At 42.0% G+C, this 16,070-nt stretch overlaps 1 protein-coding gene across 2 annotated transcripts in view; it reads right to left on the reverse strand.

The window, feature by feature from the left end:
* Positions 1-16,070, reverse strand: part of LOC149454960 (cytosolic phospholipase A2 delta-like) — a 99,675-nt gene that overhangs the window by 19,637 nt on the left and 63,968 nt on the right. For both annotated transcript variants that reach the window (XM_089686905.1, XM_089686906.1), the window contains 5 exons: positions 14,048-14,184; positions 11,843-12,065; positions 10,520-10,637; positions 8,903-9,040; positions 1,822-1,929 (listed from right to left, as the gene is read on the reverse strand). In XM_089686905.1, the coding sequence (XP_089543031.1) occupies positions 1,822-1,929; positions 8,903-9,040; positions 10,520-10,637; positions 11,843-12,065; positions 14,048-14,184 (724 nt within the window). The remainder of the gene's footprint in view (positions 1-1,821; positions 1,930-8,902; positions 9,041-10,519; positions 10,638-11,842; positions 12,066-14,047; positions 14,185-16,070) is intronic.

Genomic DNA, 16,070 nt, shown 5'->3' on the forward strand with positions numbered 1-16,070 from the left:
ATTACATAATCAAAAAAGACAAGACAAAGCTGGGTGGAAAAGCAAAGCTCGTCAACCCTCAAGATAAACTAGTGCCACATCCTAGATCTAGTAGGGAGAACAAAAGAAAAAAATATTGGACCGCAGTCCATAGACTTTATGGGCAACACATGAAAAAGTTTTTTCTAAAAAAATACAATATTTATTTTTGCACATGTTAAAACATCGTTAAAATGGAAAGAAAGAAGACACAACTCAAAGTAGCATCTTGCACCCTTATGTAGATTAAGATGGTGGATCACACATTATACACAGAACAAACTAGTAGTCTTGCGATCATAGGACTTGGCTAGGGGATCCCAAATGTTTTGGAGGATGGTTACAGACCCCTGTGGTACCCTGTCCTTTCACACTTAAGATCTACTGTGCTGGATCCCCAGATGTTTACATACCATTACCAATGACTGTTAATTATCTTTTGTAACATGTGCCCGGTCTGGGGACAGCATTTCCTGTGAATGAATAGGAGGCACCAGCCTTAGGGAGCATTTTTGCCATTTAGGATAGATTGGGTCTTACATTTTCTTCCCCCCTCTTGTACAATATCTATATGCTATGAGATCTCTTGATAGTCTGAGCTAGTCCTTGTGGCGTTCCACCTATGAGATAATCTCTTGCTACTGTTTTGTTTAGCAACCAAATCTGTGCACCTTCTGCTCCTGAAGAAGCGGAATAACAATGCAAAACATGTCAAACTCTAGGTGTATGGATGGTGACACCCTCTATTATACATACTCATCATATTATAAGTCTATACCTCTTGATCTCAAGACTACTAGTTTGTTCTGTGTATAGTGAGTGATCCACCACCCAATTCGACATAAGGGTGCAAGATGCTACTTTGAGTTGTAACTTATTTCCATTTTAATGCCATTTTAACATGTGCAAAAATAAAGATTGTATTTTTTTAAGGAAAAACTTTTTGATGTGGTGCCCATAAAGTCCAAGGACTGCGGTCCAATGTTTTTTCTTTTCTTTTGTTCTCCCTATAAAATTGAAAAAGACAAATCTTTTATTGTTTCAAAATGTTTTGGGACATCCAGGCCCCTTCATCAGGAAAACCATCAAGATAGGAGCTAGCTATGTCAAAACACACTGAGACAAAGAAATAGTTCCTTTGTTTCCTACTGCTGCTGCTATACTTGCTTATCCCTGGTTCAAAGCCCCAGAGTCAACCTCTGGAACTGAGAGTACAACTTGCGCCCTTTATGTCCTGAGCAGAGTCTTTCCTGGAGTATATGTTGGTAATTAAATCTGTTCCTTTTCACTTGCAGTATAAATATATAAAAAATAATGCTCCCTCCTTGTGCAGGGTGATTGGTCTTGTATCCGCCCCCTCCTGTAGTTATCTACAGGCAGCCTGTAGCTGATAGAGATCTTTAGTTTTTGCCACAGCTCTGCTCTCTAAACAGCATAGTGATGATGTCACTGCTACATTTACAAGGTAACAATTGGACTTGCAATGTGGATTTATAGCTGTTGTGACCTTTAAGGAATATATTCAAATAAAAGGTTTCATGCTTGGAGTTCAGCTTTAATTTTTCTCATCAATATTGACATGCTTTTTTTTTTGCTTCAAGCCTACTTTTCTCCCAATACCAATCTTTTAGACTGCATAAACAGCAGGGCAAAATGCAAGTAAACTGCACCTTCAATTAATTCGGAATGATCACAGAGGCATCTCAAGCTGATGTAAAAACAAGCTGAATTTGCGCATTGATACAGGCCTATAACTGTTCCCTACCTCCAATTTACATAGAGTATATAGAAGAGAAGACATACCCAAGTCAAGCACATTGTCTCTGGTGAACCTGTGCCAAAAGTGTTCTGAGCTTACAGCCGCATACCAGGCATCCAGCAGATTAATAGAGAAGACATTACTCCACAACCCTGTCAAAATAAAGCATGCATTATAATATACGTCCCAGAAACATGTTTGTGCAACACTGTACTAGTGTATCCTGTCATTCATTCTTAAAAAAAAAATCTCGAGAGCACTTCCTGGATACAAGCAACATCAGCTTGTGAATTACAATTGCTGTCTAGGGAATGTTGCAGCCATTTTAAAGTCAGAAATCACTTTGGTTTACTTTAATGACTGCAGCTAGATTTAACACAATTTTCAGAATTTAGCTTCTGATCATATAATTCTGTGCAGGCCAGGATCTAGGGGGGTGCTGGGGTGGGCTATGCCCCCCCAGATTTTAGCTGTGCCCCTCCAGACCTCTGAGAATGCATCCACAAATCCATGAAACCTGATGAGGCAATTGGTGTACGGGGGCACTCTGAAGGGGACAGCAGATGTAAAGGAAAACTCTGATGGAGACAGTTGATGTAAAGGGGCACTCTTGGGGGGGGCAATTGATGTAAGGGGGCACTCTGATGAGGCAATTGATGTAAGGGGGCACTCTGATGAGGCAATTGATGTAAGGGGGCACTCTGATGAGGCAATTGATGTAAGGGGGCACTCTGATGAGGCAATTGATGTAAGGGGGCACTCTGATGAGGCAATTGATGTAAGGGGGCACTCTGATGTGCCCATTTTATGTATGATGAGGACACCTGATGTAAGGATGAACTTTTATAGGAGCTTTGATGTAAGGAGGAAATCTGAGAAGAACTCTTGACATAAGGAGGGACTCTGTTAAGGACACCTGATATAAGGGGCACAGGGTCTGTTTAATCACCCTAAACTAATGATAGCATTCCCAGGTCATTCCTGCACCACCTCTGCACTACCTGTCAGATGTTACTTCAGGGTTTGACTCTGCGGTACAGAAGTGTGTCAAGTGAACAGGGAAAACTGGTTCCATGCATCCCTGTCACACTACTGACATTATGCCCCCTGACTTTTTTTTTTATTGCATCCGCAGATCAGATAGGCTAGATCCAGCCCTGATTCTGTGCAAGCTCTCTCTCCTATTCCAGAGACCCAGAGAGAGAGTAATGCTGCAGTCATGAAACAGACTGGCCTGCCTACGCACAGGTTCATGGATATTCAGAAGGTAGGCAGTCATAGGGATTCTCCCAATGCAAGTCTATAGGTGGGGCATAGATACTCATTAAGGCAGAATTTGGCCCTCTAAGCTAGGTAACAGGATTACACTCCCTATCCATTCCATTAGCATTCATAAGGATTTTAACAGACACAGAAGCTGCCCCATTTGTATTGTCAGTAATGGCATAGCCCCATCAGACACCAAGTGCCCACAAGTACACCGTGGCATAATAATGCTAAAAGATGTAGCACTGCTACTTGTAACTAACTTATGTGCATATTAAATAAATAAATGAATCCTTACATAAGTAAATAACCATCAATGCATTATCAGTAAGTTGCAAGAGCTTAACATATAAAACTGATAACAGCGTGATAAATACATAATATGCTCTATAAATTCTGCCCAAGTCACATGTCTGTGACGCAACACATCGGGGGTAAGTGGAGGCAGACGTAACCGAACATACGGATGCGCTATTGTGATCCTCTGCTTTTAAAGCGATGTGTACTATATCACATGTAAGTGCATTATAAACCTTAATAGATTTGGAAAGTTTTTAAAAATATATTACACTATATGAGGCGTATTCCTTTCACATATGGGCGAGGTAACGCAGCAGATATGAGGCTGTAGGAGTCCATAAGGAACCATATATTGGAGTACTGGTATAAGGAAGAGGGAAAGCGGAGAACCTCTAGTGGTTGGAGGAGAAGGAGGTTAACAAGTGAAGATACTCTGCATACACCCAGTTTAACAGTAAACTGGAGGTGAGAGTTTTGAGAGCACTGAGGTGACAGTGGATTGGATGAAGCAAATCTGGAGCACGGTCACTTTCATACTATGTTAGTGTTGGTTACACGCACTGTACAAGGACTGAATTTATAGAGCATGTTATGTATTTATCACACTGTTATGAGTTTTATATATTACGCACTTACCACTTACTGATAATGCATTGATTATTTATTCACTTACGTAAGGATTTATTTATTCATTTATTTAATATTCACATAAGTTAGGTACAAGTAGCAGCACTACATCTTTTAGCCCTATTCTCTACATTTTATGTGGGAACACATATTGATGTCAGCAGCTATCATGAGTGATATTAGCAATTTTTTTTATTTTTTTTTATATTTTGATTCACATATATATGTTTTAGTATAGTTGGCACAGGAGTTTCAACATTCATTTTACACAGTGGCATACATAACATAGTTGATGGATTATTATTTAACACCCCTCCCCTTCTCCCCTATAGATCAAAATTATTTCAGTAGGAATTGTGAAATTAATGAATACTAATAATGGGCAGAAAAAATGGAAACGAAGATTTTCTTTATCTGTTTTATATTTTATATATAATCATGTTTGTAAAAAAAAATCTAGGTCGTGGTAGTAGAGCATGTAGTGTGCTGAAACAAAATCAGGAGACAATAACAGCATGCTAAATACAAAAGAATTCAAGGGTTTAGTAGCAGCGTATGTAGTGCACCATAGGAGACATAAGGAACAGTGGCGTGCTTTAAAAGCAACAGGCCTACAGGAGAATAACTTAAAATTATACACAGGGGTGACTTCACAATGTGCAGCGAAAATGGCTATCCTGACAACACATGGGCCCCAAAATACGCAAGTAATAATTGTTACAGTATGCAGGCAGCCAATAAGCATTCATTAAAATTGTGAAAAATGCAGCCAAACATAATTCCAGCCAAACAAAAATGTCTCTATCATCCCCCTCCACCATCCCAGCAAGACACACAACCAGCAGAAATACCCTCTTCCTCAGCAGCCCTTCCTCCCTTCCTGCAACAAAACCCTCCACTAGCAAAAATCCCCTCTTCCTCAGCAAATACCCCTTTTCCTGAAAAAAAACCCTCTCCTCAGAAACCCCCTCCCCTGTCTCTCAGGAACCCACCCCCCCACTTCCCCCAACAAAACCCCTCACCAGCGAACCCTCACCTTCCCCAACAAAACTCCTCTTCCCCAGTTAAACCCCCACCTTCAACCCCTTTCCTCTTATAGCTGTGCCTGGTAGATAGAGAATCCTTCTGAACTCCTAAGTATCATGTGATACATCAGAGGAGAGGAGGAGCTTAGGAGGGCATTTGTTGGCTCTGTGCCGCCTCTATATCTAAGGTCTGACAGTGTTGCTGTTCCTGTAGAGCCGTGAGTAACTTGGAAATCAGTGTTTGTGGGGAATCCTAGAACACCCAACAACATGGCTGTATCCGAGATGGACCACTTGCCTTCCTCCCCCTGGAGTGGGTCGCCCCCCCTCCCCAGATTTACCACTCAAGTACATCCTCCCATCTTAAGTGATAGGCAGTTACACGATTTTGTCCAGCTGAATTATCTGCCTAGTCTACTGCAGCTGGGTCCCCTGGTCATCCAATGGGCCGTAGCCTCCTGCCTAGATTGTCTTGTGGATGATCTGGCTATCAGATCAGGTGAGACCTGACAACAATATTTTCTATAGGCTTAGAGTAAATAGAGTGGAAAGCACATTCTATGTAATACAGCTTACCACTAAAAAAATCTTTGTATGAAAATCTTTGTATAATGTTTCAAAATGGCTTTCAAATGAGATGATCTGTTTTGTACAAGGTGCTCCCCAGTACACACCTAAGAACTTACAGACTGGTATTTAGACTGTCCCAAGTTATTATGTATTATTATAGACATCTAGTAATGCTCTAAAAGACAATTTAAATATATAATAAGGTAACTGGTGAATATTGGACAGAATAACAAAAAAAAAAAAAAAACTGTATATCCCTGCCTGGACAAAAAGGTGCAAACATGAATTCTTTTTTTAAAGCAGATCTTTTGTATTTAGTGGTTTTTATTTAAACAAATGCACAACTTGTGCACGACACACTACAAACAAATCAAAGCACACTGGTCATACGGTGATAAAACAACTGTCAGTAAATAGCACACATACAAAAGAAAAAAAAGAGGTGGTAATTTCGTATACACTGTATGATCATATATCCTACAGCAATAAAACTATTAAACCAGCACAAGTTGATCCAAGTCTGTTACTCCTTCCAATAGTATCTAGCTCAGGGGTGGGCAAACTTTTTGACTTGAGGGCCGCAATGGGTTCATATATTGGACCCGGGGGCCGGACCAAGAGTAGATGAATGATGTGTATGTGTCATCCATAGTAAGTATAGTAATATTCCCCCATAGTAAGCATAGTAATTAATCCCCCATATAGTAATTCATCCCCCCCTATAGTAATTCGTCCCCCATAGTAATTCGTCCCCCATAGTAATTCGTCCCCCATATAGTAATTCAACCCCCATAGTAATTCATCCCCCATATAGTAATTCATCCCCCCTATAGTAATTCATCCCCCATTTAGTAATTCATCGCCCATATAGTAATTCATCCCCCCTATAGTAATTCATCCCTCATATAGTAATTCATCCCCCATATAGTAATTCATCCCCCATATAGTAATTCATCCCCCATATAGTAATTCATCCCCCCTATAGTAATTCATCCCCCATAGTAATTCATCCCCTATAGTAATTCATCCCCCCTATAGTAATTCATCCCCCCTATAGTAATTCATCCCCCATAGTAATTCATCCCCCATAGTAATTCATCCCCCCTATAGTAATTCATCCCCCCTATAGTAATTCATCCCCCCTATAGTAATTCATCCCCCCTATAGTAATTCATCCCCCTTAGTAATTCATCCCCCATAGTAATTCATCCCCCATAGTAATTCATCCCCCCTATAGTAATCCATCCCCCATATAGTAATTCATCCCCCATAGTAATTCATCCCCCATATAGTAATTCATCCCCCATATAGTAATTCATCCCCCATAGTAATTCATCCCCCATAGTAATTCATCGCCCATATTAATTCATCCCCCATATTAAGTCCCCAAGTCCGCCCTGTGTCAATTCACTTACCTTTGCTCCGCGCGTTCCTCTTGTTCCCGTGTAGCATGAAAATCTGTCTCCTATGAGGATCTGTCCCCCTCGACGTATCTGCGCATGTGCCAGTTTCAGGCATTAGCAGCCGATCGGCGATCTCCGGCACATGCGCAGATACGTCGAGGGGGACAGATCCTCACAGGAGACAGATTTTCATGCTGCACCGGTCTTCAGGGCGGACTGTGAGAGGAGCCTAGCTCCGCGGGACGGATTAAAAGGTCCGCCGGGCCGTATACGGCCCGCGGGCCGTAGTTTGCCCATTGCTGATCTAGCTGCACGTGTCTTTCCACAAACTTATAAATTCCAGCTGTTATACCATACAACTAAGGGCCCCACATATTTATAGAGAGAACAATCTATTTGCAAGCATATGGAGCGGAGCCAAACCAGGTGTTGCCAGCCAGGGGCCCCATATAATTTAAAATATTCTCATACAGTTTCTGTGTTGAAATATTAGTTTTTCTCCGGAGATTACATTGTTAACCTGAGCTTTCCACTCTGTTATGGAGGGAGGGTTAGGCGATATCCATTTTTATGCTATCAATTTCCATGCTATATATAGTAACCTGGTGACAGAAGGCATCAGCTCAGTGGGTACAATAGACTCCTCAAGACATATTTTAGGTTCTGCGGACAAGGGCATCTCCATAGCATATGAATAAGATCCGCCGGACCTCTGTCACATCTAAGACACAAATCTGTGTCTCTACAATTCCATCTATACAATTTAACCAGCGTATGATAAACCCTAACAAGTTTGAAGAGTTGGGTTAGTCTCTGGGTTGGTGACAAAGACACTATAGGGAGGGATTGCAATGCCTGTTCCCATAGCTCCTCCGCCAGTGGTCCTAAATCTTTCTCCCATCCCCTTCTAGCTGGGATAGATGTGCGTGAATGTATCTCCATCATCAGAGTCCCATATAAATGAGAACTTAGACCTTTTTTAGAATCGGTTCGCTTAAGCAACTGTAAGATTGGGTGTTTTTTTTCTGCTATAAGATATGTATGAGCCTGGGTAGTTAAGGCATGTCTCAACTGTAAGTATTGAAAAAACTTCTGTGTCGGGAGATTAAATTCCATGTGAAGGGCCTGGAATGTCTTCAAGGCATGGCCATCATACAATTGGGATAGATATCTCACCCCCCCTTTCCTGCCACATCCCAAAACCCTTTAATTTGTTGACCTTCAGAAGAAGCAAGTTATTCCAGAGTCAGGCACTATCAGTACAACCCTCCCATTTCAGTATTTTATTAACAGAAGACCATAATTGAAGAAAAGAAACAGTATGGGAGAGTGTTGGGATGACACAAACATTTCAGCTTCCATCTGTGAAAGAAAAAAGTATTCAGACCTAATAGACAGTAAAATCGCCTGAATAGGGTCTGCAAAATCAAGGGTATCCCAGCCCAGAAGATGCTGAAGCTGGGCGGCAAAAAAAATCCATTTTGGGGTGTGAGATGGCCAATGCACCAGCATCCCTTCCCAGTTGAAGTGTGGATAGTTTAATTCGGGGGGGGGGATTTCTTTTTCCAAATAAGTTCTCGAAATAGAGTATCAATCCATTTATACCATTTTTGTGATACCCAAGTGGGAGAATTATGCAGGATATATAGTAATTGAGGGGCCCAGATCCTTATAATTAAGTTAGAGCGGCCAACTACCGTTAGGGGGAGCTTACACCAGCAAGCAGACTTTTGTTTAAATTTGGCAAACACAGGGCACAAATTCAACTCCAAGTATCTAGACACTACCGGATGAATAAGAACAATAAATGAAGAGTCAACAACGTTAATATTAAAGCCAGCAGGGGGTAGCTCTTGGTTTAATGGGTCTAGCAAATATGAATTCTAATTATGAAATGCAACAGAAGACAGCTCCATAAGAAGCATATGACTCACCCTGAAGGAAGCAGATTCTGGACTCTGGAAGAACTGTTGTTTTTCTGCCCATAAAGAATTCACTGCCAAAGTCTTCAGAACGTATGAAGGCTCCATATTTCAGCAGTCCAACTTCATAAGGGGAGAATTCACACCACTCTAAAAGGGACACACCGCAAATCTGTCATACAGTGCTGGATACTCACATTAAATATATAAATATTGTATTTTTTAGCAGTAACAAACTAACAGATAACTACAAAGAATAAAATATCTCTTCTACTTACTTTCAGAGGATTTATTCCACAGGCAGCTTGCAGTAATAATACACTTGATTAGCCATGAAAATATATTACATGATTACATCTCTAGTACGTGTTTTAAATGAAAGCTTGACAAATTTTGCACTAAATGCTTCCCTTCATTTTTTTAATCCATATCTTCCCTCCTTTGACCTTTTAACCTCATGCTATGAATCTGTCAACTTTGTCCATTGTCCAAGTTTCTATTCATTTTCCACTCTGGCTGAATCCGAAAAAAGGTTGACTAAAGCTTTCAGCTAAATGGATGAAGTACCAATAGATGTGGAATACTCTGCTGTACTCCTGGATAGAAGTCTTACAAAAACAACTTTCTAAACCAGGGGTGGGCAAACTTTTTGACTTGAGGGCCGCAATGGGTTCATATATTGGACCCGGGGGCCGGACCAAGAGTAGATGAATGATGTGTATGTGTCATCCATAGTAAGCATAGTAATTAATCCCCCATATAGTAATTCATCCCCCATAGTAATTCATCCCCCATATAGTAATTCATCCCCCATAGTAATTCATCCCCCATAGTAATTCATCCCCCATATAGTAATTCATCCCCCATAGTAATTCACCCCCCCTATAGTAATTCATCCCCCCTATAGTAATTCATTCCCCATATTAATTCATCCCCCATATTAATTCATCCCTCATATAGTATTTCATCCCCCACAGTACTATTCCCCCCCCCCCCCAAGTAGTAAGCCAAGTCCCCCCTGTGTCAATTCACTTACCTTTTGCTCCGCGCGTTCCTCTCGTCGTGTTCCCGCGCCGTTCCGGTCTTCAGGGCGGACTGTGAGAGGAGCCTAGCTCCCCTCACGTTCCTCACGCTGCCCTGCCTACACACATTCTGACAGCCAATGTTTGCCACGCTCCGCGGGCCGGATTAAAAGGTCCGCCGGGCCGTAGTTTGCCCACTGCTGTTCTAAACAATTCTTAATGTTTCAAATTGATAAAACAGTTAATCAGAATTGCCTAACCTCTGCTCTTATAGAAATTGTTTACCATTGCCTGAAGCATGCCTCATGGTACAGATCATCATCAGCAGTAGTGGTCGCAGCTCACCTCTATCCAGTCTGGGGGCTACAAATAGTTGAGAACCATCACTCAGGCAGGAGGAGGCTAATTGCAGCCACTACTGCCAGTGATGTGTACTATGAGCAAGGGATGTCGATGACATCATCAAAGAAAGCACCAGATCTTGCATCACTGTTTTACTACTATTCCCTGAATTAAATTTCTTTTCATCATTCTTCTGGTCGTACCAACTGACCAAGGCAATCATGTTATGATGCGTGATATGATGTATTCAGTATCTCATGCCCACCTTTATAATCCAACGTGGAGTTCTCATTCGGTTTGACATTCATGGATAGATATATAGGGAGAGGGTTCTGTCCATTACACAGAGCTTTCCTCTGATCTGTCAGTGTGTTTTCATTCACCTGTTCACAGAAAAGCCATCATTTAATAAAAGGCTGTATATATATTTGTTTGATTAAAAAAAGCAAAAGCTATTGTAAAAAAGACAATAAAAAAATTCAGCAATCATGTGTTAAGTGCAGTATTTCACATTAGTCAAATGGAAGTCAATTGACTGAAATTGGAAAAGTAAAAATACATTTTGATGAGCTTATACAACTTGCTGCTCATTGCTTTTGGTCTTCCAAAATATATAGGAAATAAAAAGAAAAAAAAATCACTGTAACAGTATTGTCAGATTTAGTGCCAAATATTTGTCTGTTTCCTGTAAAGTACAGTAAACCTTCTTACAGATACACTGTCACAGTCAGAGTAAAGTGGTAGTATCTCTTGATAGTTAACCCCTCAGTTGGGTGTACTCACCAACCTATGCTCCCTCTCCAGTTTACCACTGCAAAGTCCACCCTGGGGAAGTCCCAGAGTCAGATGATGTCCTAGCTTTCTTGGGTGGGTGGCATCACTGCGAATCACCTGACCATGTAAGGACTGGGCGACTGGCTACTTAGGCCCAAGCACACCAATCACATTGGAGAGTTCACATGCTCAACAATACCTAGAAGCCCTGCTCTAATAGAGCAAGTGAGTGAGGGCTCCAATGAAGAAATGGCTCACATATTATTGAGCATATCTTGCTGGGTTGGTTTGCCCTGAATAAGAAAACTGGAGGTGTCTTTTTAAAACATAAAGAGACATATGCCATGATTTCCAACACAAATAACAAAGGGTTTCATTGTTATTTTAGACAAAGCCATCCAGATCCTTCCAATTGGCTGTCTGTGCATCCTGAACTCTTGCAGTATAGTAAACAAAAAGCGCAATCTTACAAAGTCATCTATAGGGATGTGTACAGAGATGTTTCAGGCTTACTAGCCCTCATTCGTAGAAGGTATGGAACACAGAAATCCACATTCTATGGGATGGAATTTGCTCATTATCATGCAGTAGAAACAGTGCTTCTTATCGGATTATCTTACAGTAATACCATTTTAAAACCACTATGTAACTGATCATCCATCACTTTTCTATATAGCAAAAAAAAAAAAGATTTTCGATTATGTATCCACTGATAATCCACTATAAGGGGGAAGGTTGTGGTGTTCTTAAGACGTACACTGCTTGGGTGAGTACCGAGCACCTCGCAACACCTCCTCAGACTTGATTTACTCACCTTATCACACATCATGGACTCAATAGCCAGTCCCCATAAATCTGTGAAAGATGTCTTATAGCCCATATCTTCCCTCTTGTTCAGTTCGGATTGAAAGAAAGCTAGACTATCCAAGGAAAAGGTAGACATCTTGCTTTTGGTCACATTCCTGCGAGCATCTTCTACTGTTTCAGATAGATCTTTCTGTGACCAGTTGGCATCTGCATATAATTTACTCATTGCCCTGTATAAAAATGAACACACCATCAGAAAATGAATTACAATTTGTATCTGTTATGGATTGGGAGCCGTTGTAGTTGCAGCAACGCTATACTGCAAGATCAGGCCTGTTCCTGTTACTCTCCTAAATGTTCACACGGTTGCCCAGCTGCGTGCACCACATATATTAGAATATAATATGGTGGGTATAGAGAGGCGTTTGCAATCAGCTGCAGGCAGGAAGTCAGTACAAATCAATGACAGGCTGACGCAAGTCCACAGCTGTTCACATGCAATCACACAAGGAGCAATTACATGTGGTAAAGCCTGGTACACATGGTCCAAAAATCAGATGACTCAGAGGGAACTGGCCAACTTCTGTTGAACAGTCATGCTGGCAAACTAGCATTTGATCAATGCTTGCAGTCATTGGCTGTGAGCACTGATCAGTGTATTCTGGCAGGGGGAAGGGGGAGTACCCCAATCAGAATGAAAAAATACCCAGCATGAGGAATAGATGAGTGAACCCAGACACAATTTGCATGCAGGGCTGTTCATGTCTCCCCTTCCGCAAGTAATCATTCCATGTGTGATTACATGTGAACAGCTGAGGATCTTGTCCCTGGATAAGCAGCCACAGTTAGTTGCAAACACATGCCGTATCTGCCAGCAAAATAATCTGATCTAGGTGGTATATGGGACCAGAAAGCTGTTGCGGTAGTAATGTATAGCATGGGGAAGGGTTAGAATCTTGTGTCAGTCTCTCTATTTTTGAAAGAGAATCCAAAATTCTTATAGTTACTACTGAATTCCACACATAGGAGCCCTCCAAAGTGACATGGATTCTACACGCAGGAGCCCTCCTAGGTCAAAGAGATTCTACACACAGGAGCCCCCAAAGTCACATGGGTTCTACACACAGGAGTCCCCCCAAGTCACAGAGATTCTACACACAGAAGCCCCCCAAGTCACAGAGATTCTACACACAGGAGTCCCCCAAGTCACAGAGATTCTACACAAAGGAGCCCCACAAGTCACATGGACTCTACACACAGGAGCTCCCCAAGTCACAGAGATTCTACACACAGAAGCCCCACCCCCCCAGTCATCACAGGGATTCTACACAAGGGAGTCCCCCAAGTCACAGAGATTCTACACACAGGAACCCCCCCCCCTCCCAAGTCACAGGAGCACCCAAAGTCACAGGGATTCCACACACAGGGGCCCCCCAAGTCACAGGAATTCTACACACAGGGACCCCACCAGTCACAGGAATTCTACACAGGGGTCCCCCAAGTCGTAGGGATTCTACACACGTGTCCCCAAAGTTTCAGGGATTTTACATACAGGAGCCCTCCCAAGTCACTAGGATTCTGCACACAGGAGCCCTCCCAAGTCACTGGGATTCTACACCCATGTACCTCCCAAATCACAGGGATTCTACACACAGGTGTCCCCAAATAATGGTGATTCTACACACACACGCCCCACAAGTCACAGAGAGTCTACACACAGGAACCCCCCAAGTCACAGGGATTCTACACACAGGGGCACCACAAGTCACAGGGATTCTACACAAAAGAGCCCTCCCAAGTCACTGAGATTCTATACCCAAGTGCCCCCAAAAGTTACAGGGATTTTACACACAGGAGTCCCCAAAAATCACAGGGATTCCACACACAGGAGTTCCCAAGTAACAAGGATTCTAGACACAAGCACCCCACAAGTAACAGATTCTACACATAGGAGCCCCCCAAGTTACAGGGATTCTACACACAGGAGCCCCCTAAGTCACAGGGATTCTATAAACAAGGGCCCCCAAAGTCACAGGAATTCAACACACAGGGGTCCCAAAAGTCACAGGAATTCTACACACAGGAGCCCCCAAGTCACAGGGATTATACGCAAGAGGGCCCCCAAAGTCTCAAGGACTCTACACACAGGAGCCCCCAAGTCACAGGGATTTTACACACAGATGCCTCCATTCTACAGTTCGACACCCCTTACCATGTGGATCCAGATGTTCCAGTGATGTAGGACACACAGTCCAAGAGATTCAGTTTCTTTAGTGCTATGAGGGAGCCAAGAAGGGAAGTCATTGCTCTCACACCTCCACCTGTTGCTGCAACAGCAATCACAGGAACCTGTTCAAATGAACAAACAGCATCAGGAATGGCATTCACTCAGAATCAAGAACACATAGCTACCATGTTTAGAATAATGACGTATGACAGTGCAAGAGAACACATGCTTAACGCAGAACTCCAACCAAAAAATCAAGATAACAATGACTGGCCTAGTAAAAGATAAGATAACACAATCAGTATTTGCTGAAGTATTCACCTTCCATCCAGAGATTGGCCCCATAGTATTTTGTTTCTGCCACTAAATGTCCTCAGTCTGATGTCCGCATCATTTACCTGACTTCCCCTGAGCCCAGGTCACCCTGGACTCATCCCCGCCTGTTATTGGTTAGTTAAAGAAGAAGCAGCACAGTGATGAACGCATCTCTCTGTCCCTCTGTGCTCTCCTCCTACCAGCATGATTCTTTTCAGCACATGAACTGATTGGCTCCTCATGTTCTCACAATCCAGTCCAGCAGTACAAAGAGGTTGATGCCAGGTAACATTCTGGTGCTGATCTATACTTTCTGAAACACTGACTCAGGAAAAGTATGCAGATCAGAATATTTGCCTTCATTGCTGCATTCTTGTTCTGAGTCAGAGACTCAAAAAGTATTAAAGTTAGCACCGAACTCCAGATAAAACCTTTTTTTAGCTTTGTGGAATATATTCAACAGCAGTCAGATTCTTATTTGCAGTCTATGCCCCCATTGGCGAGCTTGGGATAGGAAGTCTCTCCAATGAACACACAGACGGCAACACGTTCTTTTAGTAAAATGGTGAAGGAGTAAATCCTCTGCCAGGCTATTATTACACTATCTGTGTCTTCCTGTCCCAGTGACAACTTTCCTTTCATTTCTTGTCCTGTTGTCACATGGATAGGAAATGTGTAGACATGAGCAGAGTGAAAATATTTCACCCCAGCTGACTTTTTTTTTTAATTAGGTTATAATTTCACTAATCAGCTCTGCTTAAGGAGGAACTCCAGTCATTTAAAAAAATATTGTAGCTAGTGGCTTTTAATAAGAAGACACTTACTATCCCAGGAGTCCAGTACTGTCTTCACCTAGGCCTGTTTTTCACTTGTCTTCAGATTCCCAGCATGCCATCTTGGCTGTGGGAGCTGGCTGTGACTTCCTTCTCTTCCTTTTACATCCAGCTCTCTCTCTGGGCAAAGTCACACTGCTCTTTCAGACTAGTCCCTCCTGGGACATATGACGTTTCCCAGGTGGGAAGGAGGGCAGGCCTAGGCAAGGAATAGGAACATGGGAGTAGGTACCTGTCAGAAAAAGGTATCTGCTCCCAGAAAAAAATAACCCACCAATTTAAAGTAGGTGAGGGGAGGAGGAAGAGTAGAACTTTCACTTTTAAGTGAAATTCCGCTTTATGTAAATGTTACTTGTAACTACTAAAACTACTATTAGGAAAACCTTCCCATGTTGCCATGCAAGGCTTGTGACACCCCCAAAGTCCAAATTGGTACTACTGTAATGTAGTTGAAATCACACCCATAATCCCTAAAATAGAGAAAGCTCAAAAAGCCTGGCTTATAAACTGAAAGTGGGGATGCCATTTTCTACTTGGTTGCTAGGAGTAACTTTGAGGCATTCTAGGTCTTGCCAATAAACATGAGGTTTTCTTAAGGTGAATATTTTTTATAGCAAACAATTTCCTGGGCGGCACCAAATGATTGAAATGAAATTAGAGCTTCATTTATTAGTTATTTCACTAATATAACTCCCAAATGAAACTCTCAAAAAGAGATCATGGGCAGCAGAAAAGAAAAAGCAGAACATAAAGGACAAGTGATTTCATTACGGAGTTTCTTTCCTGGACTTGAGACCCAAAGTTTAGAATGCTGAAAAAACAGTTCCATAGACAGATGGCAGGTATTTACTAAAACTGGA

Source organism: Staurois parvus, unplaced genomic scaffold (genome assembly GCF_062004578.1).
Source record: "Staurois parvus isolate SC_StPar_1 unplaced genomic scaffold, SC_StPar_1.0 ptg000414l, whole genome shotgun sequence".
Classification (NCBI taxonomy): domain Eukaryota; kingdom Metazoa; phylum Chordata; class Amphibia; order Anura; family Ranidae; genus Staurois; species Staurois parvus.